Below are 16,227 nucleotides of genomic sequence, written 5' to 3'. Positions count from 1 at the left end.
CCTTTCAGATAGCCAGGCAATACTTGCAAGATCTGTCTAACCATAAGAGTTACAAACCCCTTTTAGATAATAAGTCTAGTATACTTTAACAGCAGTGCTTTCAGAATTTATAGGCTTTACTTTAGAGCACTCAGTGTTGATCTTATTGCTGATCTCAAATGGTTTTGTTTTACACAGAAACAAATGGATATCAATGCTGCTATTCAAGCCTTGATTGAATCACATACTGCCCTACAGATGGAGGTAATATATCTGGCTTTATTTACACTGGCACTCTCAATCTGCAAATTAAACAGAATTTTTTTTCAGAGGCCAAAATGTGACTTTATCTCAAAGCCTGTATTTAAAAGAGATTAAAAGTAATGAAAAAAATTTTAAGGACAAAGTAAGCAATTTTAATAAACAGAAATATATGCATAAGATGTTTTTTAAGGAAAACATTTAAAACAAAAATATAATATTGTTAAAGGATTTTTTAAAATAAGAATTTGGTACTATAGAAGAAAATAGTTAAATGAAGTTAGCCATTTCTTAAAATGGGATCTATCTATCATCACTACTCATTTTTCTTATTTAAGCTCTATTCATAATATAGGTTTTTATCAAATTACGCAGTAGGCATAGTAATTAAGTTTTATGTCAGCTTGAAAACTAGACTTTTGAGTGTGAATTTAAGCTTTTATTAGGATCAAGATTCATAAAACATACAAATATGCCTATAGTTAAATATAAACTGTTCTTTACATCCTACTCCCAACTCCTTGCACACAACAGAAGTACATTTTTCTTCTGCCTTGCTCCGTGTTGATCACTTGGGTTACAGGCTGGTAATGACTACTCCAAGCTTCTTTGCTAATATGATTCTCACAATGACTTGGCAGAGCTACCAGAATACTGAAGTGACCTTAACTGACCACAGTGCAGAGATATTCGAAACCTTGAACTACCTTAGCAATTTACTGCACAGCATCAAGAATCCTCTTGGCACACGAGATAACCCAGCACGAATCTGCAAAGATTTGCTTAACTGTGAACACAAAGTATCAGATGGTAAGTTACTGGTTTCCTTAAACTCTGATATCTGATTTTGTTTCATCGTTTCAGTGTGTTTGAGATTTGCAGTGTATTTATTCCAAACCTTATCATTTTTGATAAAACCCTGGCAGAGGCATTTTAACATCAAGAACCAAATACGTACTCATAGAGGTAAACATATTTCTGAGGTCAAAGTATCCTTTTTCAAGGGTTCACTTTACAAAGGTCTTCTACTACACAGCCTGACTTATGGCAACATGAAGAAAGAGATCATAGAGCCCTCTCTACCACACTCTCTAAAATTAGTTTTTACATAAAATGGAATTTAAATGCCTCATTTCAGTTATCAGTGACTATAAAGATGGAGTGGCTTGTCATTCTTGGAATTTTCTCATCCTCAGATTGATACCCCAAATCCATTAGCCAGAGGTGCAAAACTAGAACCATCAAGGAAAGGTTTAAAGCAAGTGGAAGAGCCATCACTACCTGATGATAAGTAGGGGAAACCCTGTCTGCTACAATATGTCATTTAATTTTAATTTCTATTGGGTCTACCTGGTCAGCTATACAATCAATATTAGTAGTTATCATTTTTTTGGTAAAAACTCTAGTCTTAACACACAATGACATATATGCTGATTTGAAAATAACTAAGTTATTTAATTCTGCAGGATGAATAGTAGTCCATACGTTATTTTATACACACACACATACACACATACATATATATTTATAAATACATGTTTGTCCAAAAACATCTTCCATTCTAGAATACAGTATAGTGAAAATATTTTATTTATATTAATAAAATGCTTAACTTCTATAGGTACTTCCTGCCCTAGATTATCACAAAAACAAATAATATTTACAGTTATAGCTGCCTACAGTAATTCAAATTTGATTCTTTCCCATATTTGAGGGTATAAAAATGCAATTCGATAGAACTGAAAGGAACAAAGACACTACAGGACATACAAATTACTGAAATCTAATTCAAGGTCTGCCTTCCTCATAGGAGAAATAGCTAAGTGGTATGGCTTGTAAGGTATCAGAAAAGTCTTTACACCCAAAAATACTTTCATCACTAGGAGATTGTAAGTGCAATAGAGAAACACAAAACAGCATGGAAGAGGGGATATGACAGAAAGTAGGGTGGGGGGTGAAGTGGTAAATAGAGTAGGTAGGTAGAGCATCTCTGAGAAAGTGACATTTGAGAAATATCAGAAGGAGGTAAGGGAACAAGCCACAGGAAATCTGGGGAAAGAGCTTTCCAGGAAGAAAGAACAAACGCAGAGGCCCTTGAACCTGAGCGTGTACTTAGCATGTTCTACTATTAGCAAGAAGGCCAAGGTGACTGGAAGAAAGTGCATAAGGGGAAGAAAGGTAGGAAATGAAGTCAGAAAGATGTCAGGAAACCAGATTATACAGGATCTTATAGATTACTCAAAAGACTCCAGCTTTTACTGAATAAGATGGGAAGCCTCTGGAAGATTTTGAGCAAAGGAATAACGTGACTTGACTTAAATTTTTAAAATGTTACTCTGGGTGTTGTATTGCAAATATAATGAGGACAGGGTAGAAGGAGACATTGAGAAGACTACTGAAATAATCCAGTAAGAGATGATGATGGCTTGGACTAGAATTGGTGGTGGGGAAGTGATAAGAAATGGTCAGATCTTTGGATATGTTTTAAGGTAGAGCCAGCAGTTTTTTGTTGGTAATTCGGATGTGGGTTATGAGAGAAATAGAATGATAAAGGATGACTCTAAGATTTTTGACTAAGGGACTAGAAGAGTGGAATTGCTGTCAAAAGAGATAGAGAAGCAAGTTCGGAGACAAGATCAGAAGTTCAGTTTTGGATGTATTTAATTTGAGATGTCTGTTAGGCATTCAAGTAAGGATGTCAAGTAGGTCATTGGCTATTCAGGAGTGAGGTCCTGGCCAGGGGTAAAATTTATGAAGTCATTTGCATATAAATAGTATCCAATGTCCTGAGACTGTTTAAGACTACCGAAAGAACAGATAAATAAAGAAAAGAGAAGAATTCTAAAAACTGTGCCTTAGAGCTCCCCAGTGTTTAGAGAGGTCAGGGAGTTGAGGGGAAACTAGTGAAGAAGACTAAGAAGAAGCTATCACTGAGATAAGAGGAAAACTAGATGAATGTGGAGTGAAGAAAATGTTTGCCTGAGGAGGAGGGGATCTACTGGGTCGATGTCAAGTTAGGTGAAGACTGAGAAAGGCTACTAGATTTAGTAATGGGAAGGTCTTTGATGATCTTCGCAAGAGTGGTTTAGAGGAATGGTAGCAGTTAAAATTGTATCAGGTTTTAAGAGAAAATGGTGGAGCTGGAGAGTTTCCACTCCCATTAATGAAGCAGGTAGTTCAATCTGCCTAACGAAACTTTTTGAAAATTAAGTTAAAAGCATCAAATACTGACAAAGCAGTGAGGGACTTTCAAGCCAATATTTTGAAAAAGACAGCAGAGAGATGAACACATACTTAGAGCTACTTTTGCCCTGGGTGTGTTCAGAAACTGAGTAGTGCTTTTGGTGGCTTCACGGGGATAGGGGTCAAAAAGGTTGGAATCTGAAGTCCACAAAAGGTGGGGACTTAGGCTTTCAAAGGGCTCCACTTTAAGAGTAAAAATAAACTGAAAGAAAAGATATTCGTACAGATTGCAGCCTAGCTTCACATCATCAAGATTGCTCAGAAAATCTCACACTGTGAACTTGGAAGATGATTCCAGGCTGCTAGTACCCCCTCATACCTGATAGAAACAAACAAAACTCTTCTATAAAAGATAATATCATCCTAGGGCTCAAATTATTTCCACAAATAATTTTTCAAATATAGTGCCTAGCACACAATCAATGATAACTAAGCACACAAGCTGACAAAACACCATGAATGAGAACAGGCAGAAACAGCAGACAACAGAAGCTGACTCAAAAGAAAACATAAGAGAGGAAAAATTTGAAATGGAAGGTTTAACGGACAAGGTGAACCTTATTTAGGAACACGGTTTATTCACAATAATAAGAGAGAAGGCAGAATATATGTGTGCAAGTACAGATAGATGGGTAAAGGTCATTATGGGAGCTTATATAAGTTTCCTTCAGTTTGCTTTAGTTGTCTCAGTGAAACTGAAAGGTTATCAGTCAAGAATAAGAATGAAGGAAAGGTATAATTAACTTGAGAGGACAGGAAAAGGTTTCAAATGGTTAACTAGGAAAGTGACAGAGGAAATGAACTAGGGAAACATAGTAGTATTGTCTGGCAGCCTTTCAAACATTTGAATTTAAAGTGAGGCCAGTCAGCATAGTTGTGTTTTTCTCTAGGCACATTCAGTTGTGCAGGTACAGGCACAGATTAGGCACAAAACTGGATTTACGCAGGACTGGGATTTTATAAGACAAGCACAGTGAAGTGAGGCAGGGCAAGAATGTTAAGGAAGTCTCTAAGGAAATGATCATAGCAAAGGACTGTGGGTTTTAAGCTAGGCAGGAAGAGAAGTGAACACATGATTATGAAGGACAATGAAAAAGTGGTAGTATCAATGGATAGTAGGTCCTAATGGGATCAAAGAATTATTAGAGTCAGAACACTAGAGGGAATGAGCTGGAATGAGAAGAGAGGTGAAATCATGGAGGAGAACTAGCTGTAGGTAATAACAAAAACTAGGGTATGGCCTTATAAGTTAATGATTAAAGTACACAGGACAGGAGAAGGGTACAAAAACGTTGGTGGGAGAGAGTTCGAGGCACTGAGAAGTCGGTATTGCAAATATCAACCATGTGGATGTAAAATCACGAAGAATTAGGTTATAAATAGATTTTCTGAAAGTGATAGCTAGCCAAAAGCTAGAATCATCAAAGAAATAATTTGGTGATAGCAACAGGAAGAGGTAACAGGTGATACAGTGCAATGACAGCAATTTTACCATGGAGTGTTTTTAGGTAGAAAGTGGGGAGAACGGTCTGAAAGTGGCAACGAGGAGCAAGAAAGACCCCTTCCCCACCCAGGCACAATGCTGTAGAGGCTGTGGCAGAACTTGAAAGAGCTGCAGGGGAAGCAGTGTTCTCAGGAGAGAGCCAATTTGGAGTTAGAGCATTTAGGCCTATAAAAGATGTATTATGGTATAGTGCTTTATCTGTAGCTCAGCATACCCTGAAAAAAACATGAAGCCCCTACCAGTTCACCATTGTACAACATAATGCCTGAATTCAAAGCATCCCACCCCATGTAACAATGAGACCTTGCTTGAAGGAAAACGTTTTATAAAGAATATATTCACTCACACAGTAGTAGGAAACTATTTCTTGAAGGAGAAGAGATGATGAATCGAGATATGACTGTAAGCCTGGATCAGATCCTGGTTTTTTAAAAAAAAAAGACCCCAGCTATAATTTCTACAAACTACAAAATGTTCAACATTCTGAGGAAATGGGAAAAAACAGGATGGAGGTGGTATTAGGATCTTTTTCACCCCTTTCTTCCATATTTCAATAGATCAGTGATTCTCCAAATATAGTCCGTGGACCAGAATTAGATGCAGATTCTCAAGCCCCATCCCAGATTTAATGATTCAGCAACTCTGGGGGTGGGGTCCAGCTATCTGGACTGTCTGTAACAGTCCCCTACTCTTGGAAGTACCAATTCAACAAGTCTTCACTTTGAAGAATTAGTAGAATAGTAGAGGGGAGAATAGTCGAGGATGTTGTGGAAGTCTAAAATGATACACCAGGTGAAGCCCAGGATGAGCTGGAGGAATCTTTGCTGTGGGATAGGAATGGAACAAACAAGGATTTCTACCTATTATAGAAAATGACGTTTTACAAATACTGTTTGATTGTCTTGCCTTTTTAATGCAAGAAGGCAGGGCCATCTCATTCAAAAATTCCTGCCCTTTGCGTTTAGAATAAGGTGCTATTTCAGTATTCTGAGCCTGTTATTCCGGAATTAAGACGCTAGCCCAGTACTTTTCAGTCTGAATATGTCTTGAAGTCTTTTACACACCATTTGATTCTCCTGGGCACTCAGTGGAGGCAAAGGTTGGCAGGCTTACACTGGCTGTAGAGATTTCAGTTTTTTCCACTTACAAATCTGAAAAGAAAGCACAAAAATAACCATTTAATTGCACATTTTTCTTCTGGAAACAAAAAATGTTTATTCCTTTTATTTTAATTATCAATATTACACATAAAGATATGTTTTTCCTCGTAGAGACTGAAGAAGTTGTTTCTGTTTTTTAAATATATATATTCATTTTTAAGCTCTGTAATGACATAGAACAAAAATATACACATATCCCATATTAATTTCAACTTTTCTATTAACTATGTAACTTTAGACAATTCACTTTAAGTTGCTGCGCTTATCTATAGAATGAAGCAATAGATTCAGCCATTCGGTTATTTTTTTTTTCCATATATATATATATATATTTATATATTTTTTTTTATTTATTTATATATGTATTTATTTATTTATTTATTTAATTTATTTATTTATGGCTGTGTTGGGTCTTCGTTTCTGTGCGAGGGCTTTCTCTAGTTGCGGCAAGCGGGGGGCCACTCTTCATCGCGGTGCGTGGGCCTCTCACTATCGCGGCCTCTCTTGTTGCGGAGCACAGGCTCCAGACGCGCAGCCTCAGTAATTGTGGCTCACGGGCCCAGTTGCTCCGCGGCATGTGGGATCTTCCCAGACCAGGGCTCGAACCCGTGTCCCCTGCATTGGCAGGCAGATTCTCAACCGCTGCGCCACCAGGGAAGCCCCTATTTTTTATTAAAATTATAAAATGCCCTTAAATTGATAGGTCTGTGAAAAATACAGTATTTTCAGTATTGGTTTTACATAATGCTTGCAGCTTTCGTTCTTTGACTAAATGTAAGTATCTTTATAATCTTCTAAGTTTTTTAAAAGGAAAAAGCGTGAAAAATATATTGAAAGTATCATGATAATTCGTAAGGATAGTTCAAATATATTTTAGCATGGCATTTAAATATCTTTATGTTTTACAATAATAGGAAAATACTGGATTGATCCAAATCTTGGATGCCCTTCAGATGCCATTGAGGTTTTCTGCAATTTCAGTGCTGGTGGTCAGACATGTTTATCTCCTGTCTCTGTGACAAAGGTATGTTTTGAATTTAGTACTTGCGCACTATCAGGAAACAGTGATTTTTTAAATTCTTTCATTTTAAATAATTATGAATTTTATGAATGGAAGCAAGATATTCTCTACCATATATGAGGAAGAAATTTTTTGTTTTTTAAAAATAATCCTGTTAAATCTTGACATTTTGATTATGTATTTTTATGACTGGCCTAGCTTGGCTTACTCTACTGACTATGCTTTTTAAATTCCTTTTAAAAATGTAAAACATATGTTTTTATGCACATGCATTCATTAGAAAATTCCCAAACAGCTGCAGTGTTTGTACTCAGTAATCAGTTACCTTAAGTTTTACTGAAAAAGACATCATCATGATTAAAAGAGGAATTTCACCACAAAGCTTGCTATTTTTGGTGACTGGGCACAAAAATAACCTCTCCTAAACATCCACTGGATATTATTTAAAACTTCTTACAAGTATAATTCTATAAACCAATGAATGAAAGTTAGTTTGGTATGTAACACTGGATATTATAACAAGCATTTCTAAACCCTAAAGCTTAGTTCTACCTATAACATATATTGAAGAAACTAAAACTGCATTTCTTTCTTTTTCTGGTTAAACTACCTTGGCCTTCCCAAGAACTTTTCTCATTGACAAAGAACTGATACACGGACCTATTGTGTGTTTTGTCCACCACAGAAAGGCAGCAGCTAAAATATGCAGTGTGTCAGTCCCTCCAGCTGCTTATCATTAGACTGCCCTCTCCTCCTAAAACGCTCCCCTTCATTAACTAGGGTGTTTCACCAGCTCATCTCAATAGCCATTCACCACTGTTACCCAGAGCAGAGGAGGGGAGGATTCTTAGGTTCCTATGGAATCTGTGTAACTAATGAGGAGCAGCATGATCGTCCTGCTTCCGAACTATGCACAATCATCCTCACTCCCCTGGGTTTAGCCCAGGATTTTTATTTGGATTATCACGGAAGAAAAGGGGAGACTGGTGTGCAAAGAAGGCAGGATCAAGTGAAGGAGCTGCACTCCAATTCTTTCCTTGGCTGAATCAATTCTCCCATCTCTCCTATCCATAAACTCAACCTGAGAAAGACTGCGCAGGTAGTGGAAAGAACCGTAGACTTGGAATCTGGAACCTGGTTTCTAATTTCTTTTCCTCTACAAACCTGGGGAATGATGCTGTGAGCCGCCAGAGAGCCCACTCTGTGCCAGGTGCTGTGCTAGCGAAATGACAGTGGGCACCTCAAATCCTCATAACACCCCTGTCATGTCGGGGTTATACCCAGCTTTACCAACAAAGAAACTAAAGCTCAGAAAGGCTACATACTTCACAGGTTTGTGGTTCTCACCTGCAAAATGAAGGAATTTGAATTACTTCAGCTCTAATATTCCTCATGATGATCCTTCCATGTTTTCATCCTTATACTCTTCCTTTGCCTTTCCTCTCTTTCCCTGAAGTTTTGCTTTTTTGTTGTCATTTTATTTTTTTCCTTCTCTGTTACCTCATAACTGATATTTCTCTGATTTTGTGTTTGGAGATCAACATAAATTCCTCAGTAGGAACTACTTCTATTCATTTATGTTATGACCATCCCCATGCTTGAATAATGCTAAAATAGTAATGATGATGATGATGATGATGATGTCTAAAGCTATAGAAAAATCTGCTTCCTTGTTCAAGCCTAGAAAATGTGCAGTCATACTTCCTTGCTCCAATGTTGCCCTATATCGTTCACTTTATTAGTAAATACTTGTTCATGCATTCATTCATTCATGCAGCAAACATTTACTGATGACTCACTGTATGACTGGAACTGCATTAGGGGCTGGCAACACAAAGGTTAAGATTCTGTCTTTGTCTGTAAAGGCTCTCATAGTTAAAATTAATGAATTTATTACAACTTTTAACTTATCTTTGGAAACTCAAAAATAAATCTTCACATGAAAGTATAGACAGAATTTCAGATTTTTATGAAAAAATTTTAAGCAATAATCAACAAATTATTAATGCATCTCAAATAACATTATGCAAAGTATCTCCTTTTTTTTTTTGTTCATATCTAGTAGCCTAGTAGTAGGCTAAAGCCAGCTCATACTGCTCAGGAGAGCCTACTATTAATGTCTCTTGCGAACTCCATGTTTAATGACACTACCTTGATAGCCTAAGACCAGCCATGGTGGGAGTATTTACAACTCCCACCATAGGGGTGGAAATCAGAAAATGCTATAAATCAGGGATTCTCCCCTGCCCCACCCCTGGCCTGTCAAGGACTTTCTTCAGGTTTCTCCAAACTATAAGTCTTTCAATTGCCATATCTTGTAACTTGCATATTGTTTCAATGACATTAGTTGGAGTTTGGAGTCGGAAAAGTCCAGATGAACTTCCTTCATTTACTGAGCTCAGAAGCCACCCAGATCATCACCATTCATTGTCTAAACACTCCAGTGTGGACAAGTGCTCAGACAAGTGGCTCAGGATTGACTATTGGTTTCAAGGGATGGAATAGCCAGATTTTCGAAGAAAACACTCTACTTGAACCTAAAGTGCTTTCAGATGACTGCCAGGTAAGGGAATGGCACTTTTAGAATTGTTCAATATAACGAACTTAAAATTGATAAAACTATATACAATTAATATAATGAGTAAGACTTTAATTGCAAACTGCAGATACAGAAGGGTAGTAAGTTTTAATGGGCCTGATGTATAATAACCGTACATTTTTCAGAATCGATTGTTTGCTTATATCATATCAACTTTTGTCACACCCACTGGTCATCCATGAAGTTTTATATGCAAAACAGGTGTTAATCCATAAATTTAGTTTTTATTCCCCATATGAAATAATTATATCATAGATAGATGGATGGATGGATAGACAGATGGCAGATAGGGCATATAGACAAATGATTTCTTTCCTATATTTTTACCACTGTGATTCTGCATCTCATTACTTCATGGAAGACAGGTTATAGAGGCAAGTCAGCTTTATTTCATTTTGTCAGTCCCTATACCTGATACCAAATAATGGGCATAATGGCAGATTGACCCTACAAATGAGTATTTGAATCATAGCCCATTTTTCCTATTAAAATTAAATAATAGTGAAGAGTCTATAATTTTAAAACATTACGTTGTAGAGTAGGTGTCGGCAAACTATAACCCACAGACCAAATCTAGCCCAGCACTCGTCTGTGTACACATATGCTACTGGAACACAGCCACACTCATTCGTTTGTTTATTATCCAGGGCTGTTATCACACTACAATGGCAGAGTTGAGCAAGTGCGACAGAGACTGTATGGCCCACAAAACCTAAAGCATTTATTATCTAACCCTTTACGGAAGAGTTTGCTGACTCCTGTTATATAGTACAGGGCTGTCCACTTTACATAGATCCTAATTTCTTTAAGTAGCTTGGTTTACTGTTCTGGTGTACTATGAAGCCCATGATTTAAGATCTCTTACCGTTTCTAGAGTGCTTTGCTTTTTCACATTTCATTTTCAGATAAACAGCTCTTGCGTATTTGAAAAATCATAAGCAAACAGTCAGGAGTATACAGCTCACTCTCTATATGTGAAGAGATCAATATTACCAACAAATTAATTTAACTTTCACAATTTTGTCCCGAAACTTTTAGTGACTCACTACTATTTATGAGACACGATCAAAACTTATCAGCTCTTTATTCAGCAGTTAAAATAGTCAGGCCCCAACCTACCTTTCTACCTTTCACTGACTGTGTACCCTAAAGTGTGGTCCACCTGATCTATTTATAATAATAATAATAACAACAAAAACAACAATTCCTACTACTAATTATTGGAGACTTATTAGATGACAGGTACCATGTACTGCATACATTATTTAATTATAACAGCTTTGTGAAGAAGTTCCTATTAGTATCATTTTATAGGTAAGAAAGTGAAGGCACAGAGGTTAAGTAACTTGTTCAAGGTCATACAGCTAATTAGCAGAGGAGCAAGAAATCAACCCCAGGTGTGTACAGTTCCAAAGTCAATGCCATGCTACACTGCTAGGGACTTTTAATTGAAGACTCATTTAATCCACACAATACTGTGAGGTAGGTTTTTATTCTTCCCATTTTATATGTGAAGAGAATAGCTGTACTTGGGTTTCTATCAAAATCTGTTCCAAGTCAAAAATCTGTGCACCTAAACCCCGTGCTAGGCTTATTTTCACAACCAGATTCTACTTTTCCAACTGTTTTGTTTTTTTCTATTCAGGTCATTCCCTTTCTCTGAAGTGCCATTCTCTACCCCTCTAACCAAGTGGAAATTGTAGGCAAACTTTAAGGCCCATCATCTTAAATTCTGAATTCACAAAGCTTTCCCTGACACTTCCAGTTGGAAATGAGGGACTTAGCACTCATTGTCTACATTATTTATGTTGCATTTATCATATACAGTCTTATATTATGGCTGTTTCTCCTCTCCCCAACTAAATTTATAAGTTGCTAGAATTCAGAAGCCAGAACTAATTTATTCATCTTTATGTTTTCCCAGCACTGTAAGGAAATGGAGGATTACATCTTATTCAACTGTGCCAAATGTACTTAGTGTTCAACACATATTGTTTGAGATTTAATGAAGTTAATCTGACAGCGTCTTACACAGGGAACTCTATTCTAGTTATTACACCAAGCTTATGACTTTGGTAATTTATCTTCTGTGAGCTTCAATTGCCTTAACATAAAATGGAATTTATAGTTTAGATAATTTCTAAAGCTCCTTCAAACTTTAAAATTTATACCATGATAATTCTGTGAATGAGTAAATGAATAAACTCCCGTATAAAAAGCTTCACAAAACTAGTCAACTGTGTTTCTCTATTTTGTCCTCTTGAATCTTAATCATATAATAAATAGTTTTTGATCCGTAACAGAATTCACCAGAAACAAAAGAGCATACAGTAATAAAGAGAAACAGAAAGGCTTAGAAGGAAAGGAAGAGAGGAATGAAAGAAACTATATAAACGGTAACCACAGAATGGAAAAAAAGAAACCTACAAGATGATTCAACGTAATTATAATTTACTTCTACTGAAGTGATTCTGCTTATTTCCTGCCTAAAGTACAGAGAGGTTGAGCTAGCTCATTCCCTTTCATCCAAGAAAAATGCCCATCCTGAAGCATCAGTCCCAAATAAAGGAACACAAAGCAGATGGGTATTACTCATATTAGGAATAGTGCAGTTTTTAAATTCATATCTGGTCCAATGATCCACAGACAACAGAAGCAGAAACCCTCAAAAGAAAAATCAGAACACACAATGCCATTTAGAGAAAGGAGTAAGCACATATTTTCAATTATTCATAGTAATTGTTACCGTTTTTTGAGCATTTACTCTGTGCCAGGCATTGTTCTAGGCACTTTCTGTTCATTATTTCTGATCCTTAAAATAAGTCTACATTGTCTATGAAGGACACTGTCTGCTGCTAATGAAACAATTCAGATTAAAGCATTTCATTCTTATTTTACAGATTCAAGATGGCAGCTGGCATAAAGCAAAATTCCTTTTTCACACCCAGGACCCTAATCAACTTCCAGTAATTGAAGTACAGAAGCTTCCTCATCTCAAAACTGAACGGAAGTACTACATTGAAAGCAGTTCTGTATGCTTTCTCTAAAGTCTCTGAATTAGTTCAGAATTCATGCTGTTGGCCAGGTAATTGCTGCAGAGGGAAAAATATAGACAGGAAGGTACTATTGGATTACGAAATGCATGGAATAAAGCATTGGCTAAATCTTAAAGAATCTCAGGAAGAAAAGACTTCCTCCTAAGAAGGAGACAAGGCATTTTTTTAAAGGACTATAAGTATTTAATTCTTTTAAAAATTATATTGATCTGAGCTTTCTTAGAGAATTCCCTAGAACTGAACATTTATAAACATGGAATTCTTCAGGATATTCTATATTTTTTGACTGTCTGAGAGCAAAGTACCCATTAGACAGCTGGAGACGCAAAGCACTATGGAGCAATACTGGCTAATGCTCCCAAACGTGCAACGCTTCTGTCTAAAAATTGCAAGCCACAGTCTGATACGTCTTATTTTCCCAAATACTAAGCTGTATTCAGGTCCCCAGTGGGCATATACATCTTAGCCGGTGATACACTACCTCTTACATGTTGCCTTTTTGTGTTGCTTGGGGCTCTTTCTAAAAACAAGGTGCTTGTGGCTTTCACAGACTATTGCTTTATTCGTCTTTGTCATTCTTTAAGAGTGTATGTACTGGTTACATCAAGATGTGTTTTGGTTGTTAGTACTTATTCTAATTTGTTTGGTCACATACTTAATAACAAGTAAAACATTATTTATGTGAAGTCCTTGTTTTATTTTAAAATTCTCTTTGTGGATATTAGAATCAAAGCCAGCACATTGTAACCTGTGCTTAAGCACAAGAGAATTGGGAGGGTTTTTTTAACTTTTATTTTTTAAATTGCTGTAAAAAATTGTAGGCCAGCTACATCCAGTAGTAGGTTTGGGTTAGAGTTTAGGGGTTGTGATATACTATTTTTAAAAATCCATGATCATCTGGGATGATATTTTGTGTATATATATTTTATAAAGTTCTAATTCAGCAAATCTTTTGAAATTGCTGATGTTTTAAATTATAAAAACAACTTTATATTTCTGCTTCATAGAAATCACATGTTTTTGTAATTATTCATTGATTTTCTTTCACTGTTCTTAAATTTAATGTGTTGGGACCTAAAAGAATTCAATTTACCAGTCTTTAAAGTAACATTCAGGAAAACAAAAACAGTCCTTTGCTATTTAAAATAGGCTCAGTAAGTTCAGACTTTCCTTGTTGTCAGAGAAGTGTTGTTAAGTAATAAAAGAAAAATATTATACCTTTTGGTATATAGAAAAGCATGTACATCCATTATAAACATACTATTAATTAGCCACAGCAGACCACACTTGCCTATCTATCTATCTATCTATAATAAAAATGTGCTTTAAAATCTTTTTTGGTGTTATTTGTTTTTCTTCTTTTTTTAATCATATCCTTTTATTATATATGATTGATAGCCCTTCTGGCATAGACCTTCTGTACTATATATATATATTACATTACCAGAAAGTATCTATTGCATACCTATAAAAGGATTATAGGGCCTATTATTTCCTACTTGTACAAAATGAGGTCATGGCACAGAAATAAACTCTCTCATATATGGTCAACTGATTTCCAACAAGGGTGCCAAGACCATTCAGTGGAAAAAGGACAGTTTTTTCAACAAATAGTTCTGGGAAAACTGGATAGCCACATGCAAAAGAATGAAGCTGGACCCTTATCTTACATCATATACAAAAATTGACTCAAAATGAGGAAAACTATTACTGTAACCCACATTTGGAATAATATCAAAATTTTAAAAAATAACTTAAAATGGATCAAAGTCCTAAATGTAAGAGCTAAAGCTATAAAACTCTTAAAAGAAAACTTACTTAGGTAAAAGGCTTCATGACATTAGATTTGGCAATGATTTCTTGGAGCTGACACCAAAAGGACATTCAACAAATGAAAACAATAAATTGGACTACAGCAAAATTTAAAACTTCTGTGCATCAAAGGACACTATCAAGAGAGTGAAAAGACATCCCCCTGAATGGGAGAAAATAATTTGCATATTTTATGTTCGATAAGGGATTAATATCCAAAATATATGAAGAACTCTTAAAAACCCCACACAAAAAACAAACAAAAAGAAACCCCAAGCAACCCAATTTAAAAATGGGCAAGGGACTTCCCTGGTGGTCCTGTGGGTAAGACTCCACGGTCCCAATGCAGGGGGCCTGGGTTCGATCCCTGGTCGGGGAACTAGATCCCACATGCATGCCACAGCTAATAGTCCGCATGCCACAACGAAGATCCTGTGTGCCGCAACTAAGACCTGGTGCAGCCAAAAATAATAAATAAATAAATAAATAAAAATGGGCAAAAGACTTAACAGACATTTCTCTGAAGAAGATATACAATGGCCAACAAATGAAAAGATGCTCAACATCACTAGTCATTAGGTACAAATCAAAACCATAGTTAGATACCACTTTGTACCATTAAGATGGCTATTACCATCCCCCCAAAAGAGGAAAATAAGAAGTGCTGGTGAAGATATGGAGAAATTGGAACCGTTATACATTGCTGGTGGGAATGTATTACGGTATAACCACCGTGGGAAATAGTTTGGCAGTTCCTCAAAAGTTAAAGATAGAATTACCATATATGATCCAGTAATTCTACTTCACATATATACCCAAAAGAATTGAAAGAAGGGACTCAAACAGGTATTTGTATACCAGTGTTCACAGAGATATTATTCAGAAGAACCAAAAGGTAGAAACAACCCCAATGTGCATCAACAGATGAACTGATAAAATATGGTAGGTACATACAGTGGACTATTATTCAGCCTTAAAAAGGAATGAAATTCTGATACATGCTCCAACATTGATGTACCTTGAAAACATTATGCTATGTGAAATAAGCCAGACCAAAAGGGAAAATACTGTACGATTCCACTTATATGAAGTACCAAGAATAGACAAATTCATAAACAGAAAATACAGTAGAGGTTACCAAAGGCTGAGTGGGGTAGGAATGAGGAACTGTTTTTTAATGAATATAGAGTTTCTGTTTGGAATGACTACAAAGTTCTGGAGATGGGTGGTAATGATGGTTGCACATCAACATGAATATGCTTAATGCAACTGAATTGTACACTTAAAATGATTAAAATGACCAATTTTATGTTGTATACTTTACCACAATTTTTTAAATGGGGCTATGGCAAAGATGTCTGATTTCCTGCTTGAGAAACACAAATGTTTTTTAAAAGGAGCCAAGACTGATTCTAAATGAAAGAACCCATAGCTTATACTCTAGTTTCAGTTTATATGCTATACCTTCTGTTTACCCTCCCCCCAAATCTAAAAAACTTATATCAGAGACATAAATGATTTTCCTAGGTATCATTTAGGAAATGTATATAAAACAGAAATTCCTTACTTTGTGTTTGTTTTGTTCCTGAAAT

The 16,227-nt window shown here is 36.1% G+C and overlaps 1 protein-coding gene and 1 long non-coding RNA gene across 3 annotated transcripts in view; one reads left to right on the top strand and one right to left on the bottom strand.

Moving 5' to 3' along the window:
- COL24A1 (collagen type XXIV alpha 1 chain) overlaps nucleotides 1-13,762 on the top strand; it is a 384,282-nt gene extending 370,520 nt beyond the window's left edge. The window contains exons 57-61 of the mRNA XM_068540226.1: nucleotides 178-243; nucleotides 882-1,050; nucleotides 7,062-7,171; nucleotides 9,516-9,731; nucleotides 12,668-13,762. Of these exons, the coding sequence (XP_068396327.1) occupies nucleotides 178-243; nucleotides 882-1,050; nucleotides 7,062-7,171; nucleotides 9,516-9,731; nucleotides 12,668-12,814 (708 nt within the window). The 3' untranslated portion in view covers nucleotides 12,815-13,762. The remainder of the gene's footprint in view (nucleotides 1-177; nucleotides 244-881; nucleotides 1,051-7,061; nucleotides 7,172-9,515; nucleotides 9,732-12,667) is intronic.
- LOC137762380 (uncharacterized) overlaps nucleotides 1-16,227 on the bottom strand; it is a 62,092-nt gene that overhangs the window by 6,897 nt on the left and 38,968 nt on the right. The window contains exons 2-4 of one of the 2 annotated variants that reach the window (XR_011073541.1): nucleotides 6,052-6,138; nucleotides 5,334-5,407; nucleotides 948-1,027 (exon numbers count right to left, since the gene is read on the bottom strand). This is a non-coding gene — a long non-coding RNA (uncharacterized lncRNA). The remainder of the gene's footprint in view (nucleotides 1-947; nucleotides 1,028-5,333; nucleotides 5,408-6,051; nucleotides 6,139-16,227) is intronic. The other variant, XR_011073542.1, reaches the window with a different exon arrangement.

The sequence above is a fragment of the Eschrichtius robustus genome, chromosome 3, assembly GCF_028021215.1.
Source record: "Eschrichtius robustus isolate mEscRob2 chromosome 3, mEscRob2.pri, whole genome shotgun sequence".
NCBI lineage: Eukaryota > Metazoa > Chordata > Mammalia > Artiodactyla > Eschrichtiidae > Eschrichtius > Eschrichtius robustus.
The sequence above is the reverse complement of the archived record's forward strand: the minus strand, read 5'-3'. Positions and strand labels throughout refer to the sequence as shown.